At 55.9% G+C, this 27,873-nt stretch overlaps 2 protein-coding genes and 1 long non-coding RNA gene across 3 annotated transcripts in view; 2 read left to right on the forward strand and 1 right to left on the reverse strand.

Moving 5' to 3' along the window:
- The window catches only part of LOC309519199, a 31,778-nt gene extending 23,717 nt beyond the window's left edge, over nucleotides 1-8,061 (forward strand). The window contains exon 2 of the long non-coding RNA XR_014213747.1: nucleotides 7,292-8,061. This is a non-coding gene — a long non-coding RNA (uncharacterized lncRNA). The remainder of the gene's footprint in view (nucleotides 1-7,291) is intronic.
- VASN (vasorin) lies at nucleotides 1-26,311 on the reverse strand. Its single transcript, XM_082199748.1, has 2 exons — nucleotides 26,188-26,311; nucleotides 1-2,502 (listed from the first exon to the last, which is right to left on the reverse strand). The coding sequence occupies exon 2, from the start codon at nucleotides 2,490-2,492 to the stop codon at nucleotides 522-524; it is 1,971 nt and encodes a 656-aa protein (XP_082055874.1). The 5' UTR covers nucleotides 2,493-2,502; nucleotides 26,188-26,311; the 3' UTR covers nucleotides 1-521.
- The window catches only part of LOC309518981 (coronin-7-like), a 119,209-nt gene that overhangs the window by 63,897 nt on the left and 27,439 nt on the right, over nucleotides 1-27,873 (forward strand). The window lies entirely within an intron of this gene.

The raw sequence follows: 27,873 nt of genomic DNA on the forward strand, positions 1-27,873 counted from the left end.
TTTCCTATTAAAATGTTTTATTTTTTGTACAAAAACGCTTACACAGCCCGGTTTTTACAAAAAAGGCTCCGTCCGTGTTAGAAAAGAGAGTTGTTCCCAGAAGAAATGGGACATAATCCTGTCTTATAAATATTCTCTAAGCGTCCATAAAGCTTTGTTTCCCGATAAGCTCCCCCAGAGAGCTCCGTCTCGTGCCCCCTCCCCCCACCCCGACTTCAAGGCCCCCCCCCCAGCAGAAGGGGCTGCTGGTCTTTCCTTCATCTGCTTGCCCCCGGCTCAGCAAAAGGATCCTTCGTTGCCAGAACATGGAGGCCTCTTGCCTTGCTCCGTGGCCCCTGGCCACGCTCCGGGCATCCCTGGGGCGGCCACGGCTAAGCGGCCACCTAGTCCGACGGCATGGGGTCCACCCCTGGGGGTGCTGTGCTCGGAACGCCTTAGGGGACTTCCGTGTTGCTATGAGGCAGGCTGGGACCTGATTTTTTGCCCCCGGCTGCCAGCTTCGCTCGGCTCCTTCTTTGGCACTAGAAGTAGGAAGGCCGCAGGGTCCTGGGCGCAGGGCGGCCGGCTGTCTGCGGCTGCATGAGCGGCACCTCGTACTCCAGGCCATTGGGGGCCGCTTTCTGGCCGTGGCCCCCCAGGTCCCCGTTCTCCTTCACCCCCTCCAGCTCCAGCGGGCTGGCAGCTCCAGAGGCGGCGTGCGCCTGTCTCCTCCTCCTCCTCCTCCGGCGCACGTAGTAGGAAGCAGCGGCCACGGCAGCAGCAAGCAGCACCGCGGAAGCCACGGCGGGCACCACCACAAGCGCCAGGCTGGTGCCCTTGCCCTGGGTGACGGGCGCATGCTGCTGGTGAGTCAGGTGCAACGTGCGGGCCTCCACACACAGGTCGTCCTCGTGCGCCTTGGCCCCCAGCGGCCCCACGCAGATGTGGTAGGAGGAGTTGGGCGCCAGGCCTCGCACGGTGTACTCGGGCAGAGAGGCCGGCAGGCGGAGGGTGACAGGGCGCTTGTCTGGCCCAGAGAGACTCCAATAGGTCAGGCGAATCCCTTTCAGCTCCAAGGACGACCAGGCCTCGTTCTGCAGGTCCACCTTCAGCGAGGTGCCCCCCACGTGCTTGATGGCCAGCCGCTCGGGAGGGGCGGGTACCCGGGCGGCAGTGGGCATGGCTGTCGCCCGGGCCCTAGTCTCGCAGTAGGGGCCGGTGAAGCCCACAGGGCAGGCACACTCCAGGTGGTTCCGGGCATCCAGCCGGCACACGCCCCCGTTGAGGCAGGTGCCCGGTGGGCAGAGGCGAGGCTCCGCGCTGGGCAGGCCTTCTGGCATGGTGGGCGAGGTGGCTGATGTCGCTTCCGTGGGGCTGGCTGTGCTGGGTGCACCCGGGCGGCTGGGCGCAGGTTCGGCCACATCTGGGCCGGCGGTCTTCTGTGTGCCCACGCTGCTGCTGGTGGTGGTGGCCGGGCAGCCGAAGTCTGCGTATTCCAGGCTCTGGAGCAGCCGGCCGGCGTTCCTGGGTGGGAAGTGGCAGCGAGTCTCCTCGGGCCTCCGCAGCAGAGCTTTGCCACTGGCGGCCCAGCTGACGAACCAGCTCATCGGGCAGACGCAGTTGAAGGGGTTGGCAGCGGCCGCCACGGCCCGCAGCCGGGGGAAGGAGGCGAGGAACCCCCCCGGGAGGCTGCTGAGGTTCAGGTTGCTGATGTCCAGCTCCTGCAGGTTGCGCAGTTCGCGGAAGTCCTCGGGGCGCAGGTGCGAGATCTGCGCATTGCCGGCTAGGCTGAGCTTGGTGAGTCCCCGCAGGAGCTGCAGAGCCAAGGGCACCGCGGGCAGCAGGTTGTCGGAGACGTCCAGCTCGTGCAGGGCGGCCACGCTCCGCAGCAGCTCCTCCTCCACCTCGCCCAGGCCCAGGCCGGCGATCTTCAGCGACTCGAGGTTGGGGACGCGGAAGGCGCCCGGGTCGAGGGCGGTCACCTTGTTCCGGCTGACGTCCAAGAGGAGCAGGGCGGGCAGCTGGAGGGGCGGCAGTGTCCGCAGCTGGTTGTCCTGCAGCTTCAGCTCCAGGAGGTTCTCCAGCGAGTCGAAGGCGGCCGGGTGGATGTGCTGCAGTTGGTTGTGTTCCAGGTAGAGCCGCTCAAGAAGGCGCAGGCCGTGGAAGCTCTCGTTGGTGACCTCCCGCAGCTGGTTGGAGGAGAGGTCCAGGTTGCGGAGGCCGGCCAGCGGGCGGAAGACGTTCTTTGGGAGGCTGGCGATGAGGTTCTGGGACAGGTCCAGCAGCTGGAGGGCCGGCAGCCCCGCGAAGCTGTCTTCGCCCAGGGACCGGATGCCGTTCTCAAAGACGTACAGGTTGGCCGTGTCCGGGGGGAGGCCCTGCGGGACGGCGTGGCTCCTCCGGGAAATGCAGAAGACCGTCTGGGGCTGGCCGCACTGGCATTCGGAGGGGCAGCCCCGGGACAGGATCCCAGCGGGGAGGACCAGCAGCGCCCAGAGCGCCAGCTGCCTCATGGCGCAGCTCCTGCGGGGGAAAGAGAGAGACAGGTTGGACAGTAGCCCTTCTGGAAATCTGGTTCGCAGCCCAGTTGGATTCTGCTGGCAGAGCCCGACTGGGTTTGTGCCCGGGGAAGGAGGCATGGTGAGGGTTTAGTGCTGGAAGGGATTGTGGTAGGTACTGCAAGGCAGGGGCAGGGGCATGTTTCTGGTGAGACACCCCCCGCCCCGCCATTCAAAGCAATAGTGTACAATTCTTACCCCCTGCCTTTACTCTTCCTTAGGAACTGGGAGGTTATTTGTCTATGGCAGGGGTCAGCAAACTTACCGCGCCTCGGGCCGGTGTCTCCAGTGCTGATTGCGCGGTGGGCCAGAGGGCGGGGGAGCTTGTGCCCATACGCATGCACACATGCTATTTCCGGCACACTTCCGGGTCAGAGGAGCACTGGAAAAAGCTTGTGCACATCTGCATGGGCCTCCTCCGACCTGGATGTGCACCAGAAATAATGCTTGCGCATGTGCACAAGCTAATTCTGGTGCTCCTCTGACCCAGAAGTGGGCAGCCGCGCAGTGAAGCCGGTAAGAGCGGGTGGTGGCAGTGAGCTGCGGCGGGGGTCTCTGCGGGCCGCATAAATGAGTCCCTCGGGCCTTATCCGGCCTGCGGGCCTTAGTCTGGGGACCCCTGGTCTATGGGCTCAGTCTCATGCAACAAGGGGGGTGGGGTGGATTCCATCATAAAAACTACACCTGGGCAAGGGGGGGGTTCCACCTCTCCTTGGCCAGTCGTCCTGCCCCCCCCCCGTCCTCAGGTGACGCCTGGTGCTGCCTAACTTCCTGCTTTATGGACACCCAGGGGTCACAGGGGAATCAGAGGATCTCAGGATTGTAGAGTCAGAAGGAACCACGAAGGTTCTCTAGTCCAGCCGCCTGCAATGCAGGGATCTTTGGCCCAACGTGGGGCTCGAACCCACAACCCCGAGATTAACACGAGTCGGTGCCGACACCACTAGTTAAACAATTCTTAAGAGAATTTTTATGGATTCTCCTTCCCAGTTGTTTGCTGATATCCAGTAGTGGAGATTGCTTATAGAGGATTTTTTTGGAAGTCAAAAGCGATTACTGGGGCAAACCTAATCGAAAGCTTAATTATGGTTCGAATGAAGTCTGCGGTTTGGGCATGCCAGAAACGACAAAGCTTATATTTTGCGATAATTGGGCAAAACCAGAATCAGAAACTCTGGCACGAGGTGGATTTGCAAACTATATTTTTTAATCCCCTGTTGGAAAGGACAGGCCATCGTTACGGCTCTTGCCACAGCTCTGGAGGCTGTTGTGCCAGGGAGTCAGCTAGCGAAACGAAGAGGGAGGAAAAGGAAACAGACCAGCAGCTCAAAGACCCGCATCTGTTACTCTTCCCCACTTCCGCCCACCCCTGGCATGTGGTGCCTCTGCCAGGCTCACCAGGGAGGGAATAGGGGGCTGCCTTTCTTAGCCCGGCCTGGGACATTCTACATGCCAAGCAGGCGTCCTTCCTCTTACGGATAAAGGCACACAGCCCCATGCAGTCGGCGCACTGCAGCTCTCTCTGAAGCTGCTGAAGGGGTGTGTGTGCCTGCCCCAGATTGCCGCCCCTGCATCGAACCTTGGCTGCCCCTGCCCCCAAATGTCTATCGCTTGAGTCAGGCAAGTGAGGTACAGCCATCTGGCAGAGTCAAGGGAGCCCCACCCAGCCTCCTTCTGCGCTGCGTCTCCTGCCTGCCCCCCAGGGCTGCTCTGCACCAGCTGCAGCAAACTGGACGTCCCATAGCCCGGGGAGGGGGGAGCCCTTGCCCTGCCAGCCCCCCAGCTGCGTTTGGCTCTGGGCAGGAGGATTCAGGAGGAAGTCCCCGGGGCCTCAGTCCGGCAGAGGCATCTTCAGGGCTCCGCATACGGGGAGTTTTTACTACCCAAACTGCATCCAAGGCTGGAAAAGGGAAGAGGGGGTGGGAGAGAAGGGCTGCCCCCTGCAAGATAGAGGAAGGGCGTCCGAAGGGCTGCCCCCTGCAAGATAGAGGAAGCTTGTTTTCTGCTGCTCTGGACCCAATCCCATGAATCCAAACGGCAAGGAGCTTCTCCACCCCCATCGATCTGCCTGGACACTGAGGTCCAGCTCCGAGGGCCTTCTGGCGGTTTCCTCACTGTGAGAAGCGAAGTTGCAGGGAACAAGGCAGAGGGCCTTCTCGGTGGTGGCACCCGCCCTGTGGAACGCCCTCCCATCAGATGCCAAGGAAATAAACAACTCTCTGACTTTTAGAAGACATCTGAAGGCAGCCCTGTTTAAGGAAGTTTTTAATGTTTGATACTTTATTGTATTTTTAATATTTTGTTGCAAGATGGGTAGGGTTGGAATAAATTTTTACTACTACTACTACTACTACTACTACTACTACTACTAGGTAAAGGGACCCCTGACCATTAAGTCCAGTGGTGGCTGACTCTAGGGTTGCAGCGCTCATCTCGCTTTATTGGCCGAGGGAGCCGGCATACAGCTTCCGAGTCATGTGGCCAGCATGACTAAGCCGCTTCTGGCGAACCAGAGCAGTGCACGGAAACGCCGTTCACCTTCCCGCCAGAGCGGTCCCTATTTATCTCCTTGCACTTTGACATGATTTCAAACTGCTAGGTTGGCAGGAGCAGGGACCGAGCAACGGGGGCTCACCCCGTCGCAGGGATTCAAACTGCTGACCTTCTGATCGGCAAGCCCTAGGCTCTGTGGTTTAACCCACAGCGCCACCCGTGTCCCCATTTATTACTACTACTATTATTCTGACTCAGTATTGGGAAGGGCTTTCTGGTGGTATGCACAATGCGATGCACTTAACCTCCAAAGGTGATGGACTCTCCTTCGTTTGAGGTTTTCAAGCAGAGGTTGGATAGCCACGTGCCAGGGATTCTTCTGTTGCGATTCCTGCACCCCCAGGGGTTGGACTAGATGACCCCGGGGTCCCTTCCAACACTATAATTCTACGACTTACATTTATTGCTCCCTGTGATGGGCAGAGATGGCTCCCACCCGGGGGGGGGGGAAGAAGAGCAGCTCCATGCGCTCCCCCTCCAAAGGGAGTGGCGCATGTCTCACTGCAGCCACATCTCCCTGGTCGCACAGAGGCGTCTTGTGACTAGTCGGAAAACCCCATCTTGCTCCCTTGCTGCCAAGTCCCTGGGAAGTCACAGAGCGTTTTTCTGCGCATTGTAAGGCGGGCAATCGTGGGTCAAAACACTCCAGTGTCATTCCACTTCTCTCACTCCAGCTGATGATTTCATCCTGCGTAACCTTTCTCTCCTCCTTGTATATATTAGCAATGTCTCAGAGGGAGGGGGGGGTTTCAGCCTAGCCTGTCATCATTTCATGTCTCCAAAGGTCACCGGAAAAGAGCAGAGGAACAGACTTGTGCAAGAGAGCCCCCCAGCAAGGAAACAAAGGGAAATGGAGCAAACATTTGGAAACCCCTGGCCTTTGGGTGCTGCTGACGGACACCCGTGGGTGGGGGGCAAAGAAAGGGTGGGGAAGATCTGGAGAGAAAACACGCACTCCCCTCTCTCCATGAGGATGTGGCTCCCCCCCAAAAAACTGTCAAAAGCCCAGGAGGAACCCTGCCCTCTCCAGAGGGGTGACTAAATAATAATCATAAAAATAAATTTCATTTATACCCCACCCTCCCCAGCTCAGATATAAAACAATTGATTGAAATACAACTTAAACACAAGATTAAAATACAACATTAAAATGCAGCCTCATTTCAACAGAAACTAAAAAAAAAATTGGGGGATGAAAACGTCAAGTCTTCACCAAGGCTAACTATCCAGACTGGTCCTATCTGGGCCAGAAAAAAAGCCGGGGAAGTCCCCAAATAGGAGTTCCATCACAGAAGGAGAAAGGGGGGGGGGGAAGAAACTCCTGTTTGGCTCCTTCCCATATCTCAAGAGCAGCCCTTGTCTTGGGTTGAGAGTTTCCCAGGCTCCTGAATCCCACAGACTCCCAAAGAGTTGCAGCGGATGCCTCTCTGTGCCCCTGCCCAGTAGACAAGTAGACCAGGAGCTGGAGCTGGTTTGCTGGACATATCTAGATCTGGACAGGTGGATCATAGTGGGCACCTGCCAATCACCTGAGGCCAGGTGAGGTCAGAGCCAGCAGCCGGACTGTAGAGGTGCTTCATGCCCCTCCCCCCATGCAGTTCCACTGCAGGGCCAATCCCAGCAGGGCTGGCGCTGAGTGCCGGGTTTAAAGGTGCTGAATACCCAGGCTGCTTGCAGAGTGCTCTGGAAAGGAATGAATCAAGAGCCCTGGTGGATTGGAGATTCTCAGTTCCTGATGCACAGGGCTGCCTCATGGGTGGGGCTCATTCCTGCAAGTGGACCCTGTGATAGGAATTTTGAGGTCTTAAAGGTAAAGGGACCCCTGACCATTAGGTCCAGTCATGGCTGACTCTGGGGTTGCGGCGCTCATCTCGCTTTACTGGCTGAGGGAGCTGGCGTACAGCTTCCAGGTCATGTGGCCAGCATGACTAAACCACTTATGGTGAACGAGAGCAGCGCACAGAAACGCCGTTTACCTTCCTGCCAGAGTGGTACCTATTTATCTACTTGCACTTTGACGTGCTTTCGAACTGCTAGGTTGGCAGGAGCAGGGACCGAGCAATCCCCGTCACAGGGATTCGAACCGCCGACCTTCTGATCGGCAAGCCCTAGGCTCTGTGGTTTAACCCACAGCGCCACCTGCGTGAGGTCTTAGATATATGTTAAATATTCATAAACGTACCAACCAAGCACGTACATAGATCAGCACAGGAAGACCGACCTGAAACCATTTTTGATTCCCAAACTGACCTCAATTACTTCTCTGCAAAGTCAAAGTGGGAAACCTCCCCATTGTCTCTTTCCTCACAAATCCTGTCTTAAAGGCACATTTAAGATATGAATAGGGTGTGAGCCTGACCTGGCTCAGGAACTAAGTATTTATCATTGCAAAAGACTGGCCAGGCTCCTCAGGCAGTCCAGTCAAGTGACCATTAAACAGGTAACCTGGCAGACAGGAGGTAAACAAAGCACTCAGATTTCTGCTGTAGACCGCCCTTTCTGTGATGTAGGTATGATGTGTCGGGGTGGTGGTGGTCTTGAGCTACACCCCTTCTGTGATGTACGTATGATATTTCTGGGGGTGGTCTTGATCTACAGGGTGGCAACTTCAAAAGTTTATATAAGGATGGGCACACCTTTGTTGGGGGTCCTTCTTCCTTTCCTGCGGGTGAGGGGAGCACCCTGTTGGAACAGATCAATAAAGATCAAGCTTACTAGCTGCTTTGCTTCTCAATATTCTCTGCTTGGCCTCTGTTGTTTTCTCCTACCAATAGGGAACCTATGTAAGGACTCTATATGGGCTCTTGGATACCCCATAAGGGAAAGAGGGCAGATTTATTTGTTTTCAACAGCCACACATGGAAGTGCTTTAGTGTCTGAAAGAGGTGACCCCAAAACTTGCAAGCCATGCCAGGGTTTGGGTTTGAACTGGGAAGGCATCTAGCCTCCCACACGTGGATTCCTCCCCACCCCACCCCCCAAAAAACACCTGGCATTAGCTTTTGTGTTTGGATGCAATACTTTCCAAGTGATTTCTCAACTGGAAAAAGTGCAGGTGGGCACCCAGGGCAGGAAACGCTACTTTGCCCAAGCGGAAGAGTTGTGGTTCTGCTACTCTGCTCACTCTGGAGACCTTCAGTGGCTCTTTCCTGGCCTGGGACCCCCCCCTCCCAGGGCTGCCACCCTTGCCCACCCCAGGAGGAGGGAGCAGTGGGATCCCCCAGACCCCATGACGGAGGGCAGGGCCCGTCCCCTCGACATCTTTGAGATTCTGGCTCCTCTCTGTGTTCTTAGCACAGCCATTAAGGCAGGCATGGATTGAATCCTTCTATTTTTTAGTGGGGGGGGGGAGAGCAGAGGGAGAGGAGAACTCCCCTTCTTGCTCCCTGAAGTGGGAGTGAGGCTGGAGTGGGTCCTGGGCAGCTCAGGAATGCCCCCTCCCCAAAGCATGATGGGGTCACGGGGGGGGGGGGTTGCTGCTTTCTCAGCATGTCTGTCAGCCCTTTTAATAAGTGAGCTAATGAACTTCGGCAAAGGGGGGGGGCTCTGGAATGGTTCCCCCAAAGCTGGCACCACACAGACAGGTAACAAAGGCTGGAATGTGCAGCTGGAGGGAGGAGGGGAGGGGGCAGGCCTGGGATGGACCCCCTCCCTGGCAAGATGACCGATGGTCTCCCAGGGAAGAAATCTCCTGAAGGGAATCGGTGGGGAGGGGCATTTTTGCCCCCTCTTGCAATGACAGAACTTGGGGGCGCCCCCTGAAAGTTGGCTGGCGGGGAAGCGACAGAGAGAGAGAGCAAGGAAGAAGATTGGAGGAAATTTAAAGACTACTTACAGAAATATTGCAAAATTAAGGAATGTTAGAATGATGTTGGATTGAAGTTAAGTGGTTTCTAGCTGTAATGGTTTAAAAGAATATGGAAAAATTGGATTTTTAATAGGTAAAAATTTAATGTTATAATATATTAAGATTAAAGATCAGGATAATAAGCAGGGAAAGGAATTGCTGAACTAATAAATTGAACTGGAATACAAAAAAGGAAGGTATGAGGAGGTCCGGGAAACAAGTAAATGAAAGATAAGTGATGTAAAGATGGAATTATTTTTAACTGTTTTTTATTTCCTATTTTTTTCTTTTTTATTATGTAATATTGTGAAAACTTTAATAAATATTTATAAAAAAAACCCAAGAGCAACAGCACATGCTTTCCATAAGGCAGGATTCAGTAATGGTGCTCAGGGCCACAGAACCAGGCAGGCTCAGAGGCAAAGGGCACTCCTTACTACTGCCAGTCAGTGTCGACAATTCTGACAATTGTGTAGTGAGAGGGGGACCCCAAGGGTCATCCAGTCCAGCCCCCTGCCGGGCTGTTGTGGAGAGAGTGTGGTTCATTGAACCATAGTGTCGGAAGGGACTCACGACGGCCATTCGTCCAACCCCCCTGCAATGCAGGAATCTCAGCTAAAGCAGCCATGACAGATGGTCATACAACCTCTGCTTAAAAACCACCCAGGAAGGAGAGTCCACAATCTCTTGTGGGAGTCTGTTCCACTGTCAAACAGCTTATACTGTCAACATCAACTTCGTTGGACTGGGCATGTTGTGCGGATGCCTGATGATCGTCTTCCAAAGCAGCTACTCTATTCCGAACTTAAAAATGGAAAGCACAATGCTGGTGGTCAACAAAAGAGGTTTAAAGACTAATCTAAAAAAATGTAGTATAAACACCGACAACTGGGAAACACCGGTCTGCGAGGGCTCCAGTTGGAGAACAGCCTTGACCAAAGGTGTCATGGGCTTTGAAGACGCTCGAACTCAGGACACAAGGGAGAAACGTGCCAAGAGGAAGGCATTCCTCTGGGCAAATCCACACCATGATCAACTATCACCCGGAAACTGATGTCCCCACTGTGGAAGGACGTGTGGATCCAGAATTGGCCTCCACTTACGGACTCACTGCTAAGACCGTGTTCATGGAAGACAATCTTACTCGGCTACGAGGGATCGCCAAAGAAGAAAGAAGAAGACCGTCAGAAACGTTTTCCTGATATTTAGTCATAATCTTTTTCTTGTAACCTGAATCCATTGGTTCCAGACTTTCTCCCTCTTCCATGCAATGTACAGTTACAGACGCTTCAGGTTACATACACTTCAGGTTACAGACTCTGCTAACCCAGAAATAGTACCTTGGGTTAAGAACTTTGCTTCAGGATGAGAACAGAAATCATGTGGCAGCAGGAGGCCCTATTAGCTAAAGTGGTACCTCAGGTTAAGAACAGTTTCAGGTTAAGAACGGACCTCCGGAACGAATTAAGTTCTTAACCCGCATCCCTCTCTGTCTCCTCCAGGCTTGCTTCCCAAACCCAGAATCCTGCCCCTCCCAGTGCAAGGCAGCTCTCTACCTCCCAAGGCTGGCCAAGTTATTTTGGCACCCCAGACACAAAGTCCCAGAAGTGCGTCTCCCTGCAGGCAAAAAATACCTGGCTACTAAATTAAATAACCGTTTGCTGCCCTTTCTTGACATTTACCAGCCGCCACCTGGGGCAACCACCTCCCTCTCTCGCCTAATGGCAGGGGCCGGCCACAGGCGGAGAGGGAAGGCTTTGATGGGGAAGCCAACGTAGTGCCCACTCTGAAGTTTGGGCTGAAGCTTTCATCACCTCTAGCTGGGGGTGGGGTGGGAGTTGTAGTCCCCAACATCTGGGGGGGGGCCCTGGGCACTGGGTGTAGAGCCATTTGCAGCGTGTGGCCCTCTTGGCAGCCATGAGGCTCTGTGCATATGGATGCTGAGAAGAAGGCTGGATTTCAGAATACCAGGGCACTGGCGTGGGGGGCAAACAGCAGGGGCACAGCTTCCGTGCCAACTTCTTTTCAGTTGCTGCTAGGCAGCGAGGGAGCCGGCGGTGGGAATCTTGGACTGGGGTCCCTTGAGCTAGTAGGTGGTACTGGATCTGGTCTGCCAAATCGCTCCTTTGGAGAAGCTTAGAAGTCACCCGAGAGAGACAAAGGGCTTGGGGAAAGATCTGGATGAGAAGCGGCTTTGTATTTTGTAGGGACAGGTGTGCCCGTCCTGCGTTAAAGGCTTTGGGCAGGATTTCCTGGGTTGAAATGCTTTACGTAATAAGCCAGTCTTGCACTGGTATTGTATACGGTTATTTGTTTTGAGGTTGGGGGGAAAAAAATCAAATATTTAACAACAAAGCACCTTGGCGTTTGTTCCCTGCGTTTGAACTTCTCCGAGGCACCTGCCTGGCTGCTCTTGAGGCCAGCTGGGAATTGGGCTCCATCCTGCCCACGTCTCCTACCTGCCCTTTCAAGCTGGGAGCTGTGCCCGGTCGGCCGGCCTGCCCGCCCTGCTGCCCTCCTTGACGCCGCAGTCCCTTTGGCTGTGTGACCCCTTGGCGGGCGTGCAAGGCAATGCATGCGTGCAGGCGTTGCATGGAGTGCAGTGCAATGCAATGGCAACGCGGCGCCCTGCATGCATGCATGCAACTTCCACCGGCGCTCCGGACTTGACAGGTGAGGGGGGTCCCCAGTGGGCGGCAGAGAGAGCCGGGAGGGCGAAGGGGAGCCGGGGGGGGAGCAGCGCTGCTCCCCGAGCCGAGCCCGGGGGAAACTTCGGCGTCGTTGCGCCGGGTGTTGGAAGCGGAGGCTGGCGGGGGCCCCTCACCTGCAAAACCTGGTCGCCTCTCATATATTCCGTGCATTGCATTCATCGCCCGCTTTCTCCTCCAAGGAGCTCCCGGAGGCGCGCGTGGTTCTCCCCGTGTTATCCTCGCAACAACAGCCCTGCGAGGTGGGTCAGGCGAGTGGCCCAAGGGGGCACCCAGGGATTGTCCTGGCCAGGTGGGGTGATTTGAACCCTGCATTCTGCCCGGTCTTCGTCCTCATTTAGCCCCCACATGTGCATGACTGTGCATGACTGAGGTTTTCCCCCCTCATCTTGGCTATGGTGTGAGTCTGTGCTGTTAATTAATGGGGTTCTGCCTTCGGAGAAGATGAGCCAGCCCTCAAGGAGGTGATTATGTAATTTGCTAGCAATTCATGTCCCTCCCGGCGTGACGCTGCGCGCTGACGTCACGGGGCTGTAATGGTGGTGTGCCTCGAGATTTTTTTCATGAAACAAGTGTGCCTTTGCCCAAAAAAGGTTGGGAAACACTGATTTAAACGATGCCCACGTGTGTGTCACCTGCGTCAGGGCATCCTCTCAGTACAGGCGTCATCACCTCCTCTAAAGGCAACGCGTAAATATACGAAAGCTTCAAAGAATTGTAGAGTTGGAAGGGACCCCAGGGGTCATCTAGTCCAACCCCCTGCAAGGCAGGAATCCCCGACTACCCAACCTCTGCTTAAAATCCTCCAAGGAAGCCCTCCGCTTCCCCAGAGAATTTTAAGTCTGCTGCCTAGTTAACTGGCTTTTAGTTACCGTATTTTTCGCTCTATAACACACACCCGACCATAACACGCACGTAGTTTTTGGAGGAGGAAAATCTGCAGGCATGCTACCCGTAGGCATTCCCTCCATAACACGCACAGACATTTCCCCTTACTTTTTAGGAGGAAAAAAGTGAGTGCTATGGTGTAAAAAATACGGTAATTGAAATGTCTTTTTAATGGGTTCACCCAACTGAAGAGCTCTTGGTCCTTGATGCTTGATGCCAGATTTTGCAGCCACAGCCGGTGTGTGTTTGTGCATGGGGGGTGGGCTGGGGGGTGGGCTTCCTCTCCCTTTACTACCCAGGGCGGAGCAGGCAGCTGTTGCAGGGTCCTCTCCTGGCAGCCCTCCTCCCTCCCCCTGCCTGCTTTGGGTGCCCCATAGCCTCCCTCTCTTCTGTCGCTGCCTCCCCCCCCCCGTCTCCCCTGCCCCCTCGACCTGCCCTCTTGTTCCTTCTGCAATCTCTTAACCTGTCAGGTGAAGGCAGACCGGGGGCCCCTCTGCTGGGGCGAAGGTTGGCCTGGAGCATTGTGGGTAATGGGAGCCAGCTGTGCTGGGGGGGGGGTGCTGACAGGCCAGCCCAGGCCTCCTGAAGGGGCTGCTGTGTTTTGCTGGCAAGGAGATAAGTGGGGTTGACCCCGGCCTGATTGCAGGGTCAGGGCTCTCCGGTTTCTCCCGGGCATCCTGTTCGCGGTCAGGATTAGGGGTGAGGATGGGGGTGGGAGAGCAAGCAAAGCCCCCCCCTCCTTCCTGGGAGCTGCCAGGCAGCCTCCTTGCCACTGTCAGGAACTCCTCATTTACCTACGGATAAGCAAGAAAGGTCAAAGAACATCCTTGATTACCCCCAGCCCTGTACATCCAGTTGCAGCTGCTGGACCTCATCCAAAAGGAACCCCAAACCCCCTTGAACCTGTTCCATGGCAACTTGAGCAATAAACCAGTCGGCAAGGAGGCATTTTGGCTCCTGCGGCAGAATCTCCCTTCTTCCTGCCCACTGCCGGTTTCCCAGCCCCAGTGAAAACGCAAGAATAAATTGAATAATGGGAATTTTGCTGCCCTTTCATGGTGACCCAAATCTACCATGGGAGCAGCTGCTACCAACTTCTTCCTCCCAGGAGGGCTGCCTTGGGGTTGGCAATAATAATAATAATAATAATAATAATAATAATAATAATACAACTTTTATTTGTATCCAACCCTCCCCAGCCGAGACCAGGCTCAGGGCAGCTAACATCAAATATAAACATTGATATAAAATCAAATAATCATTAAATCACCTCTTAAAAACAAGTCAGGATAAAATTAAAATCTGAATTAGATGGCTTTCTGCAGGATTTGGGTTGGGAAGAGTAAATGCTCATCAGACCCAGCTGTGTACGCTGATCTTATACGGGCCTGTGAGAATGCCGGGAGGCCTCTTTCGCACTAGTTCTTATACAAAAAGCTGCGGAAAGATGTCAAATCCCACAGGGCCCTGATCTCTTGTGGCAGAGAGTTCCACCAGGTCAGGACCACGGCCGAAAAGGCCCTGGCCCTGGATGAGGCCAGCCTAACCTCCCCGAGACCCGGGATCTCCAGGACGTTATTATTTGTGGATCGTAAGGTCCTCTGTGGGGCATACCAGGAGAGGCGGTCCCATAGGTACGAGGGTCCTAGGCCGTATAGGGCTCTAAAGGTTAAAACCAGCACCTTAAACCTGACCCTGTACTCCACCGGGGAGCCAGTGCAATAGGGAGCAAACAACAGGGGCAATGTGTGTCCGGCAGAGTGAAGGTCCGAGAGGGGAATTCGCAAGCCAAAAGTACAGGAGGTTCTGCAAGCTGCCCACAGTGCTGTTCCTGAGCTCCTGCCCTCTGCTGAGCCCCAGAGAAAGGCAACACAAAACCAGCCCTGCGGGGTGGGATCAAAGTTTGCTGCCATGTCCAGGCAGATGTCCCTGAGATGCTCACAGCACCAGAACTGGGGCGCAACAGCCTCCCCTTGCTTCCCCTTCTGAGAATTTGGTACTTGGAGGAAGACGGACTCTGATGCCAGAGGTTATATCTCTTTATCTTACCACATCTCCCTATCTGTCTTCATCATGATTAGTAGCCAGAGACAGGCTTACCCTCCAGGAATTGGTCTCATCCCCAGTTAAAGCCCCTCAAGCCAGTCCCCATCCACACATCTTGTGGCAGTGAGTTCCACAAGGATGTGGGTCGCACTGCAAAGCCTTCTCTAGCTGGGCTTCCCAACGCTGGTACACAAACACACCTGCCACCTTCACTAGAAATGCTGTTTCTGTATTGTGATGCTTTCGTTGAGATCCCTGGATTGCAGGGGGTTGGACTGGATGACCCCCAGGGTCCCTTCCCGCTCTCCAGTTCTACGTTTCTGTGTCAATAAGTCCTTCCTTTTGACTTTCCTCCCGGCCTTCACTTTCATGGAGTGGAAAAGCCGTCTCTCTTTTCCACTTTCTCCATGCTGTGCACAATTCTATACTCCTCTGCCCCCCAATACTTGGCTTTCCCCCCAAAGTAAAATGGTTTGGCCTTTGTCTAGCTTCTCCCCCCCCCCACTTCAAATACTGTATGTGCTTCCAATCCACCTTGAATCTAGTGTAAACTAAGATGCTGTCTCTCTCCCCCCCCCCCCCCATCACCCCAGAGCTGCTGGCTCAACTTTCTCTCCATTCTCCTCTCTGGTGGGGGAGCAGCCTTCTCCCCCTTGAACCCCCCCCCCTGCAGCCACTGGGCATGCGCCAAGGCGAAGGCGCTGCTGCAACTCAGAAGCTCCATCAGAGCCTGAAAATGGGCTCATTACTAATTAGGAGAGCTTGTTGTCCTGGATCTGAGACAGGAAAGTCCTCTTAATTGGCGGCAGAGCGGCGGGGGGGGGGGGGAATGCTCTGCCAGGCCTGGAAGGGTCAGTGCACTGCCCAGGCTGGAGCCAGATTAGCAGAGGTGAACACACACACACACACACACGCAATTGCACACCGCTGTGGCTTTGAGGCTCATTCTTGCCCGATGAGCTCAGCGCTCAGTCGACTGGATCCTGGAGCCGGGTCCAAAAAGCTCTCAGCCGTTCCTTCCAGCTGGCCCAGGGACAGCCTTGCTCTCTTGCCCCCACCTCACAGAGGACCATTGCTGGGCTCTACTCTCCCGCAGGTCTTCTGTCTGTGCAGGTTTCGTGTGTGCGTTTGTGCGGTTTTTGTGTTTGCGTTGCGAGCGAACGACAAAAAATAAAGAGTTTCCCAAACGCTTGCAAAGCCCGCTTTTGCTCCTAATCGCCGCACGGCTTGGATTGATTAGGAAAAGTCACTGGAAAAACAAGGAAGTGGTTGATTGGGGCGCATTGAGTGAGAGGCCCGATGGCTGTTGCAACAGGAGCAGGTCTGCAAGGGGAGATTTGGCTTGGAAGAGGGAGTTGTTGAGGAATGGGGCTTGTGTGGAAGGGCCCTTTCCTGCCCTGGCAAGACCCCTCCTGGTCACAGGCTGGTGGAATAAGGCAGCTTCCGCTCCCCAGATCCTGGCCAAAGCATCCTCTTTCTCTGCGCCCCCCCCCATGTGAGTATTCACATCCGCAGGGCAGCTGCAATCTGCCTTTGGTCATGTGGAGAAGGGAGACTTCCAAGGCCATTCCTCCCTTGGCAGCGAGAAAGTTGCCTTATGAACTCTGTGGGGTTTGTGGCCTCCGGGGCAAAGCGCGCTGCCTCCCGCCGCCCCCAATCCTGGCTTGGGGGGGGAGGACTTGGGTCCCGCAGGAATGCGCAGCGCCTCTGTAGTGGCTGCGATAGATGCATCTGTTCCCAAGATGTACAGACCCGAACCAAAGGCGTCTCCTAACGCTTCCCTCCTGCGCCTGCTAAAAAAAAACCCCACCACCCCAGGCTGGGAGGGGGGGCTGGTTGGCAGCACATCAGAGGCTCTGCTTGCACATGCTGGGCTCCCCCCCCACCTCATTCTTTCCTTAAAGCCAGGCCCCTCCTTGACACCATCAATGCCCCCCCCCCGCCCCAGTGCAGGCGGCGTTCTTGGGCTGTCAGTAGGCCAGGCAGCACTGGAAACACCTGGGCTCTGCAGAGAGCTGCCAAGTGGGGGTCTCCTCTGCACGTGCGAGAGAGAGAGACGGGGAAGGGGGGGGACCGTGTTCAATGCTGCCTTTCTCCCAGTTCACTCTCCCTTTCGGCAGAGTGCGCAGTGTGTTCTGGGGCCCTCGCTGCGCTCAGCCGGGGCAATCCCGCCTGCGCATGATGCGTGAGCAGAAGGCAAGAAGAGCAAAGGAATTTCAGGCTTTGCATGCCTGCTTCTGGGGCCCTATTGGGACGCGGGTGGTCTTGTGGGTTAAACCACAGAGCCTAGGACTTGCCGATCAGAAGGTCGGCGGTTTGAATCCCCACAATGACGGGGTGAGCTCCCGTTGCTCGGTCCCTGCTCCTGCCCACCTAGCAGTTCGAAAGCACGTCAAAGTGCAAGTAGATAAATAGGTACCGCTCCAGAGGGGAGGTAAACGGCGTTTCCGTGCGCTGCTCTGGTTCGCCAGAAGCGGCTTAGTCATGCTGGCCACATGACCTGGAAGCTGTATGCCAGCTCCCTCGGCCAATAAAGCGAGATGAGCGCCACAACCCCAGAGTCGGCCACAACTGGACCGAATGGTCAGGGGTCCCTTTACCTTTACCCTCTGGGGCCCTGCTACATCTGGGGGGCCCTGAAGCTGTAACTCCCAAGCCTTGCCACCAGCACTGAGGTCTGGGTGACCCCTGTTATCTTCACCAGTGGGGTTGTTCCACAACAGATCCCCACAGAATCTTTAAAGCATCTCTGCTGCTAAATGTCAAACTTTGGGATGGCGGAAATAGCTACTGCGGGGAAAATATCAATTTGAGTCGTGCCACTCAAATGGGGTCTACGAGACCCATAAGCAACATGGACTCAAGTCGCTTTTAAGGTCCCTCTGGGATTAGGGGCCCTTGCTTCTGGGGCTCCCCAGAGCCCTGCAGAGAGAGGCTTGCACCGCACTCTGCAAAACTGGGGGGGCCTGAAAGCCTCACCCATTTCAGGGGAACTTAGTGGAGCAGGCGCTGTTTGCATGCAGGCCTGGCCTGAGACATTTGGGCCCGGGAGGAGGGTGGCACCCCTGCCCCATTCTGCAAACAGACGCTCACAGGACCAGCACTCAAACCCCATGCCAGTGTATCCTCACACACACAATGGCATGAGGCCACAGGCTAGTTTGGGGAGAGGTCTGCCCTCCCACCAAGGGGGTGGCGGCTGCTGTCTTAAGAGTAGGGTTGGCTTTCTCTGTATGTCCTTCATCTACTACACGGCTTGACCAAACTCCCCCTTCTTCCGTGACCCCGATCCGGCTTAAGTTGCTTAGTGCATCCCCGCTCAGCCTGAGGCTTGTGGCAACCATAGTTGGTCTGTGCTGGTCCCAGGGAGAGTCAAAAAAGAGCCTCTGAGACGGGCTTTGGGCCCCAGTTGGGGAATTGGATTGGTGGGGGAGAGGGAGGAAGAGCCATGCCACATAACCAGGGCAGCAGCAGCAGCAGACGAGGAGGGCTTTGGGAGGGCACTGGGAGGAGTGCCCAGCACCAGCCTTTGCCCGCTGGAATGCTGCTCGGAAACGGCAGGGCTCGGGTTTCGCTGACGTGTCTGCCACATCCAGGCTGCTGAGTAACGTCTGCTGTCGCTGCTGCCCCTTTAATTACGGCTCCTCCAAGCGCAGCCTCAACCCAGGTCAGGAGTGGGACACCGCAGTGCCAGGATTAAGCCTGCCGCAGGATTAATTGCAGGGCGGATCTCCACCCTCCTCCTCCTCCTCGGGGCTTGGCAGGGACAGGTTCCGCGAGCCGCCTCTGCCTTGCTGTCTCTCCTTCGCAAGAGCTGCCCCATCTTTCGCACTCTGGCCATCCTCCTGGGGCTCAGCCGCTGAACTCTCTTGGGCCTCTGGGCTCTCCTCTGCTGCCCCCAGGCAGAGCACAGCGCCCACAAGGGAAGCCGCAATGGCTCAGGGTCATTTGGGCATCAGTGGCTCAGGGCCCCCTTTTGCAGCCTGCTTTGTCACCCCTCTGTGGGGCACAGAAGGTGACCAGTGGCACCTGCCCCTCTCCCCTTCCCTCCTGGCCTTGACCGCAGCTGCCGCAAGGACACCAGGCTATCCTTAGCCAGGCACACAGAGGTAACCCGTCATTAGCTCAGGGTGGCGCTGGCCAACCTGCATTCCTGCGGCTGGGTTGTCAGCGAGTCAGCTGGGTTGGCAGGGCTGCAGCGCCACCTCTGCTACCAGAGAGGCCTTGGCATTGATGGCACCTGTGCCCTCCGCTGTGCCGCACAGGAGAGAGTTCCTTGCAGGCAGGGAGCATAAGCAGAGCCTGCCGGATGAGGCCCATGGCCCACCCACGCCAGCCTCCTGCTCTCCCTGGGGCCAACTAGATGCCCACAAGCAGGCTCCGGGCGCAAGAGCCCTCTTCTCCTCTCCTGAGGTTTCCAGCAACTGGCATTCGGGGGCAGAGCAGAGCCATCGATAGCCCCGTCCTCCTTGCATTTGTCTCAACACCCTCTTTTAAAGCTCTCCAAATTGTGGGAGGGAGTTCCATAGTCTATAGCAGGAGTAGGCAAACTAAGGCCCGGGGGCCGCATGTGGCCCAATCGCCTTCTCAATCCGGCCCGCAGACAGTCCGGGAATCAGCGTGTTTTTACATGAGTAGAATGTGTCCTTTTATTTAAAATGCATCTCTGGGTTATTTGTGGGGCATAAGAATTCGTTCATTTCCCCCCCTTCAGAATATAGTCTGGCCCCCCACAAGGTCTGAGGGACAGTGGACTGGCCCCCTGCTGAAAAAGTTTGCTGACCCCTGGTCTCTCTCTCTCTCTCTCTCTCTCTATATATATATATATATATATATCTGCTGTCTGAAAAAGGACTTTCTTTAATCCATCCTGAATTGTGCAGCATTCATCTTCACTGAATGCCCATGAATTTGAGTGTTATGAGAGGGAGGAAAACTTTCCTCTGTCCGCATTCTCCACGCCCTGCATAATTTTATAAACTACAATCACGTTGCCTCTTACTCACTTTTCCTCTAAAACTGCCTTTCCTGCGAGGGAAGAGAACTGTGCAAGGTTCCCCCCCCTTTGGGGGGAGGGGGGGCTCCCTGACCATGTTGGCACCCTCAGTTTATCTGTTTGGCTCTCCACACAAACACAGAGCCTCGCCACATGCCAGGTGTCCCAGCCCCTTGGCACAGGGCAGGGGAGGCCATGTCAAAGGAATCTTCTGGTCTTTTTGCTGGAGGAACATGAAGAAGAGCGGTGGCCACATGGGCAAACCCTTTCCTGGCAGGCTGGGGCTCCTTTTCCCCTGCCTCTGCCGCACACTGGGCCCCCCACAGTCTGCCACAGAGCTGCCTCTTAGGTGCCTGTTGGACACGCTTCCTGCCAGCTCACCTTCCTGGCAAGTTCCTCTCGCCAGCACGACAAACAAGACAGCCATTGTCCGGCTCAGGCCAGCCGGCCTCTGAGCCGTCTCTGCTGGAGTTTGGTGCGAGCAGCCGCCAGACCAGGAAGAAAGGGAGGTGGCGGCAGTGGCAGGATCCACCCTGAGGAGGGCAAGTGCCAGTGGCCTCTCGGAACAGCGCCAGAGGCTTCCTTGGGCAGCTGCCCACTCACAGGGCTCTCTCCCGGCTTCTCTGCGCTGGGCCTCTCGCCTGGCAAATACAGGCACTCATTTGCCATGGAGCAAGTCAATGCTCAGCTACCTTGTCCAGTCAAGCTGTTTCCAATCCCTGCTGGACTCCTGACTGTGCTCACGTTCTCTGACATGATCATAGAATTCTAGACTTGGAAGGGACCCTGAGCATCATCTAGTCCAACCCTCTGCAGTATAGGAATCTTGATCTTCTGCAACAGATGGCCACCTGGCCTCTGCTTAAAAATCCACAAGGATCCCATCGGTTCCCTTGCAGAGTTGGCTAGATGCGCCCATTGCCTTTGTTTCTCCTCTGCCGGGTTCGTTTCTGGGCATCAGTTGGGCAGCCAAGGTTGGCACTGCTCTCTGGCAATCCCTGGGCAACGCAGAGCTGCGCTGCTGCTCAGAAAGGCCTCCCCTGCCCGCCCAGCCCCTTGGCCCTTTGCTTCCCCTCCTCTTCTCCCCTCTCCTGTCTGCTTTCCAGCAGCCCAGCCTCCTCGTTCCTCTCTGGCAGGCATGGGGGGACGGATGGCTGGGGCTCCCCTCAGGTGTTCCGGAGCAGGCAAGCCAGGAAGCCCAGCCTTCCAAGAAGAAACTGATTCCAGCCGCTCCGCACGGCCAGAGCCAGTTGCGTGGGAGGAGGAGGAGGAGGGCTGGCGCACCTCTTGCGCACCCTCCTGCCTTGCGCACTCTCCTGCCTTGCACACACCGCCAGGAATGCTGCTCCCCAAGGACCAACTAATGAGAATTCCAATGTTGTGAGGCAGCTGCTGCCTTTCTGGTTTGGGATGCTTCTAAGGAAGAGGCCGGGCTGAGCATCAGGGAGGGAGGGACGGAAGGGGCACCCCCCCCAGGTGAGCCAGCTGGGGGCTGCCAGGTGGAAAGGTGACCTGTTTTGACTTTGGACTGGGTCACTGGGTGGCTCAGGAGGCGCTGTGAGGAGCTGCGGTGAAGAAAGGTGGGAAAGTCTGGGACTTTTTATACTAATAATAATAAATAACACCAAGTATAAAAACAATTGATTAAAATACAACTTAAAAACAAGATTAAAATGCAACATTAAAATGCAGCCTCATTTCAGTAGAAACTCAAATCAAAAACTTTTGGGGGATGAAAACGTCAAATCTTCCCCAAGGCCAACTATCCAGACTGGTCCTACGTGGGCCAGAAAAAAGTCCCCAAATAGGAGTTCCATCACAGAAGGAGAAAGGAAAAAAAGAGGGGGAGGGAATCAAGTTGATTCCAAGCCAAAGGCCAGGCAGAACAACTCTGTCTTACAGGCCCAGCGGAAAGAAATCAGATCCTGCAGAGCCCTGGTCTCATGAGACAGAGCGTTCCACCAGGCCGGGGCCAGTGTTGAAAAGGCCCTGGCCCTGGTTGAGGCTAATCTGACTTCCTTAGGGCCCGGGACCTCGAGGGCGTTGCTCTGTATGGACCTTGAGGTCCTACGCGGGGCAGACCGGGAGAGGCGGTCTTGTAGGTACGAGGGTCCTAGGCAGTATAGGGCTTTAAAGGTCAAAACCAGCACCTTAAACCTGACCCTGTACTCCACCGGGAGCCAGTGCAGCTGGAAAAGCACTGGGTGAATCTGCTCCCATGGCAGGGAGTTCAGAGGCAGCGCGACAGAAATGTGTAAAATTATGCTTGGTGTAACTCACAGGCTTCCAATGAAGCTGAGCATTGGAAGATTCAGGACAGATAAAAAGGAAATCCTTTTCATGCAGCGTGTAGTTAACGTGTGGAACTTCCTCCTGCAGGAGGCAGGGATGCCCACCAACTTGGGCGGCTTCAAAAGAGGATGAGACAGATTCATGGAGGAGGAGATGGCTATTGGTGGCACTCGCCACAGTGACTACAGAGGCAGCAATGTTTGTGAAAGAGTGTTGCCCATGTGCTCATGTTCTGCTCCCTGGCTTCCCACTGGGCAGCTGGGCAGCCACTGGGAGAACAGGGTGAAGGATTAGATGGGCCATGGGCCTGATCCAGCAGTCTTTATATATATATTCTTGGTGTTCTCTTTGATTAAAAACAACTCTTCATCAATTTTTTGTTTTTCTGATTAAGCAGGCAGCAGATTTTAGAGTGTTACAGTGGTACCTCTGGATGCGAACGGGATCTGTTCCGGAGCCCCGTTCGCATCCAGAAGCGAATGCAACCCGCATCTGCACGTCTGCAGGTTGCGATTCGGCGCTTCCGCGCATGACGTCATTTTGAGTGTCTGCACATGCACGAGCAGCGAAACCCAGAAGTAACGCACTCTGTTACTTCCAGGTTGCCGCGGAGCGCAACCCGAAAATATTCATCCTGAAGCTACTTCAACCCGAGGTATGACTGTACTATTAAAACTCTTCACTTCAGAACTGCATATTTATCTCTTAAGTCAGAAGCTGTTGCCTTCTGCCGATTCAGAGTTGTGGTCCATCTCGCTTAGTGGCCCCCCCAGAATAGCAGGGGTGGCTCTATCCCAGCCCTGACCAGGGATTTAAGAGCAGGGGCGCATACAGGTACAAAGGAAGAGCTTTCTGCTGCTGAGCCATGACCCAAAAGTGATAGTTATAAGGTTTATTTGGCTCTGCATCCTCGATCGCCGTGAATTAGTGCAGAGGACCTGCCAGTCTTGGAGGGGGCATTCCTCTGAACACCAGCCGCTCGGGCAGCAGGGGAAGCAAGGACTGTTGCCTTCAAGCCTGGCTGTGAGTTTGGTAGAGGCCCCTGCCTGTCCCCTCTTGGAAACAGGGTGCTGGTCTAAGTGGGCTGTCAGTGTGATTCATCAGGGCTCTTATTTTGTAATCATAAAGAGCAAGGAGAATGACTTGGGAAGTGGTGGACAATCCTTCAGTGGAGCTTTTTGAAAATAGGTTGGGTGGCCACCTGTCGGGGATGCTTTAGTTGAGACGGCTGCATTGCAGAGGGTTGGACTAGGTGAACTTTGGGTGCCCCATTCTACTCTACTATTCTGTTGCTCTCCAGCTTTACGTCTGTCTTAACAAGGTGCATAGTGGGGGCACAAACCATCACCTTTACCTCTCTTAAACCATCCAAATTCAACTACAGTGGACACTCGAGTTGCGAACGTGATCCATGTGGGATCCACGTTCGCAACCCGTGTCTGCGTGTCCACGCATGCGCGGGTTGCGACTCAGCGCTTCTGTGCATGCGTGACCACCAAAACCCGGAAGTAACCCATTACGATACTTCTGGGTTTCTGTGGTCCGCAACCCGAAAAAACGCAACCTGAAGCGGCTGTAACCCGAGGTATGACTGTACTGCAGGTTGTTTTAGCAGTTGGGCTGGGCTTGCTAAATTATTGGATATTAGCTTACCAAGCCTCAGGTGCCCTCTGTGCCACCCTGCCCGCTCCTTCCCCTCCTCCCTGGGCATTGTGCCCCCAGCCGTGGCACATGCGTGGCCTGCAGACCCCCGGCCCCCACCCTGCAGTATCTAACCCGAGCAGCTACAACAGCAACATATGCAGGGCCCCTAAGTGGCAGGGCAGCAGCTGCACATCTGTTGAGCACACAACCCATTCGCTGGCACCAGCCCTGCCTCAGTTTCCCTCGTAGCAGAGAGCACAATCCAGTTCAAGCCCTGGATCCCTCGGAAATGCGTTCAGAACCTGTGGCTCCGTGGAGCCCTGTAGCATTTGAAAAAGCAGCTTGTTCCTTGAAGCAATCACGCATTCTGTGCCAACTTACAGAAAAGTATGCCAAGGCCTTTATTGACTGGTCCAGGGGGTGACTGGGGAGAGGTAGGTGGACAGTGAAGGGGATTTTGTTTTGAAGAATAATTCCAAAACATAATTTGTTGTTGCATTTTTTATCTAAACTACTTAAGATTTTTTTTTCATTATTCTATTAAGGCGGTATCATTTTTTACAAACAAAATACATTTCTTCCTTAGATTCACTACTGTATCTCTATACTGCAGATTTCCTCAAGGAATCCTGAGTATCTTAGTTTGCTCTGAGACCTGAGATTTCTACCTCTAGAGCCACTCCTGCCCCCCCATCGCCCCACAAAATGACAGCTCCTAGAGAGAGACTGGCTGCTTTGGCCAGGTTAACTTTTGCAGTCTAGTTCCCCCACGCAAGCCAAGTCTCAGGCTACGGTTTCCCTGCCACCCTCAAGGAGGGATAAGGAATTCTCTGTCTCCATAAAGTAGGGAAAGTCCGTTCCGCCCTGCCCTTCCCACAAGCACCCAAGGGACACATGCATGTATAATGAGCCGGAGGCCCCCTGCCGCACCTCTGCCTGATGCCCTGCACCAGACCCCCAAGTGGTCACTTGCGAAGCTACAGCCCCAGCCTGGCCCCCGGCAACACCAGGGGCCAGCGGAATGGAAGAAGAGACCTTTCCCCACAATCTCTCCTGATTGGCACCACACACAGAGAGAGAAGCTGGCACCTGGCACAGTGGCCCTGGGACCTGCACCCCTCTCCCTCGGCCCCCCCGTGGGTGGCAGTCCTGCAGCAGGCCGGAAGTGACAGAGCCACCCCAGGTCGGGTCGGGGTGAGGGTGCGCTTGGATGGCTTGTCATTCATTCACACAGCTCCTTCCTGCCTCTGACACTCTGTTTACAGAACCTCCCAGAATCCCACTCATAAAGTACGGAAGAAAATAAACACAGGGGCTGGAAAAGGCAGGGGGGAGAAGAGAAAGGAACCCGTGCGGGGGGGGCAGGGCAAAAATGCCCAGCCAGCCCCCAAACGTTGAGCGGGAAAGGGTGTTCCCACTCAAGGAGAAGGGAAGACCGCCAGACTCTTTTCCTACATGTTTGTTCCACGAGGCAACCCACATCTCTCACCCCAGCTCAGCATAGGGGCCCCCGGAGTCCATGCCTGACGCCAGCAGTGAGGGAGCTGCCAGCCCTTGCTGGCTCTCCCAAGCCTCCTTCTCCAGCGTCGGCCAAGACACCCCAAAACCCCCTCCTCCTGAATCTTGGCTCAGAGTTCCCTTCCCAGACCTGCTTGGCTTGGGAAGCGGGAAGGGAAAAGGCAAGTGGTACTGGGCCCATCTGGGGGGACGTGCAGCTGCCCCCCAGGAGTGAGATTTGGGGTGCCATTAAGCGCAGCAGAATAGATGACCCTAGGCCCCAGTCCAGCTGGGAGCTGTCCTGACGGAGGCCCATAAAAATGATGTGCCCTTTTGACGCAGCTTTCGGAGGAATACTCCCTGGGAATGACAGTGAGATAATTTGGTAGTGGCAAGGGAGGAAAAGCACTCTGCACATGCTCTGTCCCAGAGCTGAACCCAGATCACTGTACAGGAGTGCCAGGCCAGGCAGGCAAAGGGGGGGGGAAGCCCCTTGTTTTGGGAGCCCCTTGCATTGGTCCAAGGAGAGGGAGCCTGGGCCCTGCCTGGGTTGCCAACTTACCAAGGGGAGCTGCTGCCTGGGTGCCAACTTGAATAAAATATTGGGGGCACCGCATAATCGATCACGCACCACTTGAATGGCAATGCCCATTAATTTGGGGGGAGCCCAGGGCCCTCAAATATTTTAGGGGGGGCAAAGACCCCTCGAGCCCTAGGAGTTGGCTCCCACCGAGCTCCGGAGTCCGCCTCCCGCGTCTCTGGCAAGGCTCGCTCTCCCAGCCCGACTTGGGGACTCGACCCGGGACTTTGTCCATGCCCAGCGCAGGCTCTGTCCGTGGGGAGGCGCCACGGAACAGGCTTTCGAGCTGCCCCTCTCTGCTGGGAATCGGGCCAGCGAGTCCGGCCCCACCGCTAGAGGAGGGCTTCGCCTTGCACAACAGCCCTGCGAGGTAGGCGAGGCTGATGCGCGACTGGCGGCCGCCTTCTTGCGCGGACGGGCGACTCCTGGCTGGCCCGTGCAAGTAGCCAAACCTACGAGCGCGGCGCGCTTGGCAGAGTCTCCCCGCTCGCTGCCCCGCCAACTTCTCCGGAGACGCTCCGGCTGCAAGCGCGAACGCGGAGCCGGAGAAGCGAGCGAGCGAGCCGTCGAGGGAGCGGCCAGCTCGGCGGCGGACTTACCGACTGGGCCGGGCGGCGACTCGGGAGCGGGGCGTCGGGGTCTAGAGGGGCGACTGCCGGGGGGCGCGCTCCATCGCCGGCTGCTCCTCCTGCGCGTCCTGGCCGTGCGCTGCTGCCTCCTTTGCGCGGCGCCCGAGCGAAGGCGAGACGGGGCGGGAGGCGGCAGGAGGCGGGTCCGGCGGGCGAAGAGGCTCCTCCGACGGGCGGCCGCGCCGGATTGGCTACGAGGCCGCGGAGGTGGAGCCGGGAAGCTGCTCCGAGGGGCAGCCGGCGGCGGAGGGGCCAGCGGAGCGGGCTGCCTCCTTGCCAGCCCCCGGGCGGGCTGCTCCTCTCCTCTCCCGCCGCCGCCACCCCGGCACAGGTTTGCTCCTGGCTGGCTGGCCGGGGGCAGATGCGACGCCTCCTCGACGGGCCCCGACTGGAGACCGCGGAGAGAGGACCACTTTTCCCCAACCCCGCAGTGGCCTCTGGCCGGCAGCCCCGTACCGACGCGGCCCTTCGCCATAGGCTGCGGTTGAGCCCCGGGAGGTGCTGCAGGGGCGGGGGTCTTCCTAGCCCCCTGCCTGGGGGGCATCTGACTAGCCAGGTGGCAAGGATGAAGGAGCCGGGACAAGGCAGTGGCCCTGTGGCCTGATCCAGAGCTCTGTTGCTGATCTTTGGTCCACCACCCAAGAGAATAGGACAAGGGTTGGGTTGCAGAAGTCTTTTCTGGGGGTGTCAGCTGAGGGCAGCAAGTCTACAGGTGGTTTCATCTAGAGTGAACCCCTTTTTGGAGCTGGCAGCTCTGTGACTCGCCTCCTGTGCTTCTGCCTGGCCCACTTGGCTGGGTCTCCTTGGCACCAAGTCCTTGTGCCCTGTTCTCTTTGGGTCAGCTTCCCAACTGCTGCTCCCTGACCTTTCCTGGAAGGCCTGGGAAGTTCAGGTTGTTGTTTAGTCATTTAGTCGTGTCCGCCTCTTCGTGACCCCCTGGACCAGAGCACACCAGGCACTCCTGTCTTCCACTGCCTCCCGCAGTTTGGTCAAACTCATGTTCGTAGCTTCAAGAACACTGTCCCACCATCTCGTCCTCTATCGTCCCCTTCTCCTTGTGCCCTCCATCTTTCCCAGCATCAGGGTCTTTTCCAGGGAGTCTTCTCTTCTCATGAGGTGGCCAAAGTCTTGGAGCCTCAGCTTCAGGATCTGTCCTTCCAGTGAGCACTCAGGGCTGATTTCCTTCAGAATGGAGAGGTTGGATCTTCTTGCAGTCCATGGGACTCTCAAGAGTCTCCTCCAGCACCATAACTCAAAAGCATCAATTCTGTGGCGATCAGCCTTCTTTATTGTCCAGCTCTCACTTCCATACATCACTACTGGAAAAACCATAGCTTGAACTATACGGACCTTTGCTGGCAAGGTGATCTCTCTCCTTTTCAAGATGCAGTCTAGGTTTGTCACTGCTTTTCTTCCAAGAAGCAGGCATCTTTTAATTTCATGGCTGCTGTCACCATCTGCAGTGATCATGGAGCCCAAGAAAGTAAAATCTCTCACTGCCTCCATTTCTTCCCCTTCTATTTGCCAGGAGGTGATGGGACCAGTGGCCATGATCTTCGTTTTCTTGATGTTGAGCTTCAGACCATATTCTGCGCTCTCCTCTTTCACCCTCATTAAGAGGTTCTCTAATTCTTCCCCACTTTCTGCAGTTCAGGT

This window comes from Podarcis vaucheri (genome assembly GCF_965113315.1).
Source record: "Podarcis vaucheri genome assembly, chromosome: 14".
NCBI classification, from domain to species: domain Eukaryota; kingdom Metazoa; phylum Chordata; class Lepidosauria; order Squamata; family Lacertidae; genus Podarcis; species Podarcis vaucheri.

What these genes read in the sequence shown, in the direction of transcription:
- VASN (XM_082199748.1), bottom strand. Translation starts at nt 2,492, where the DNA reads ATGAGGCAGCTGGCGCTCTGGGCGCTGCTGGTCCTCCCCGCTGGGATC.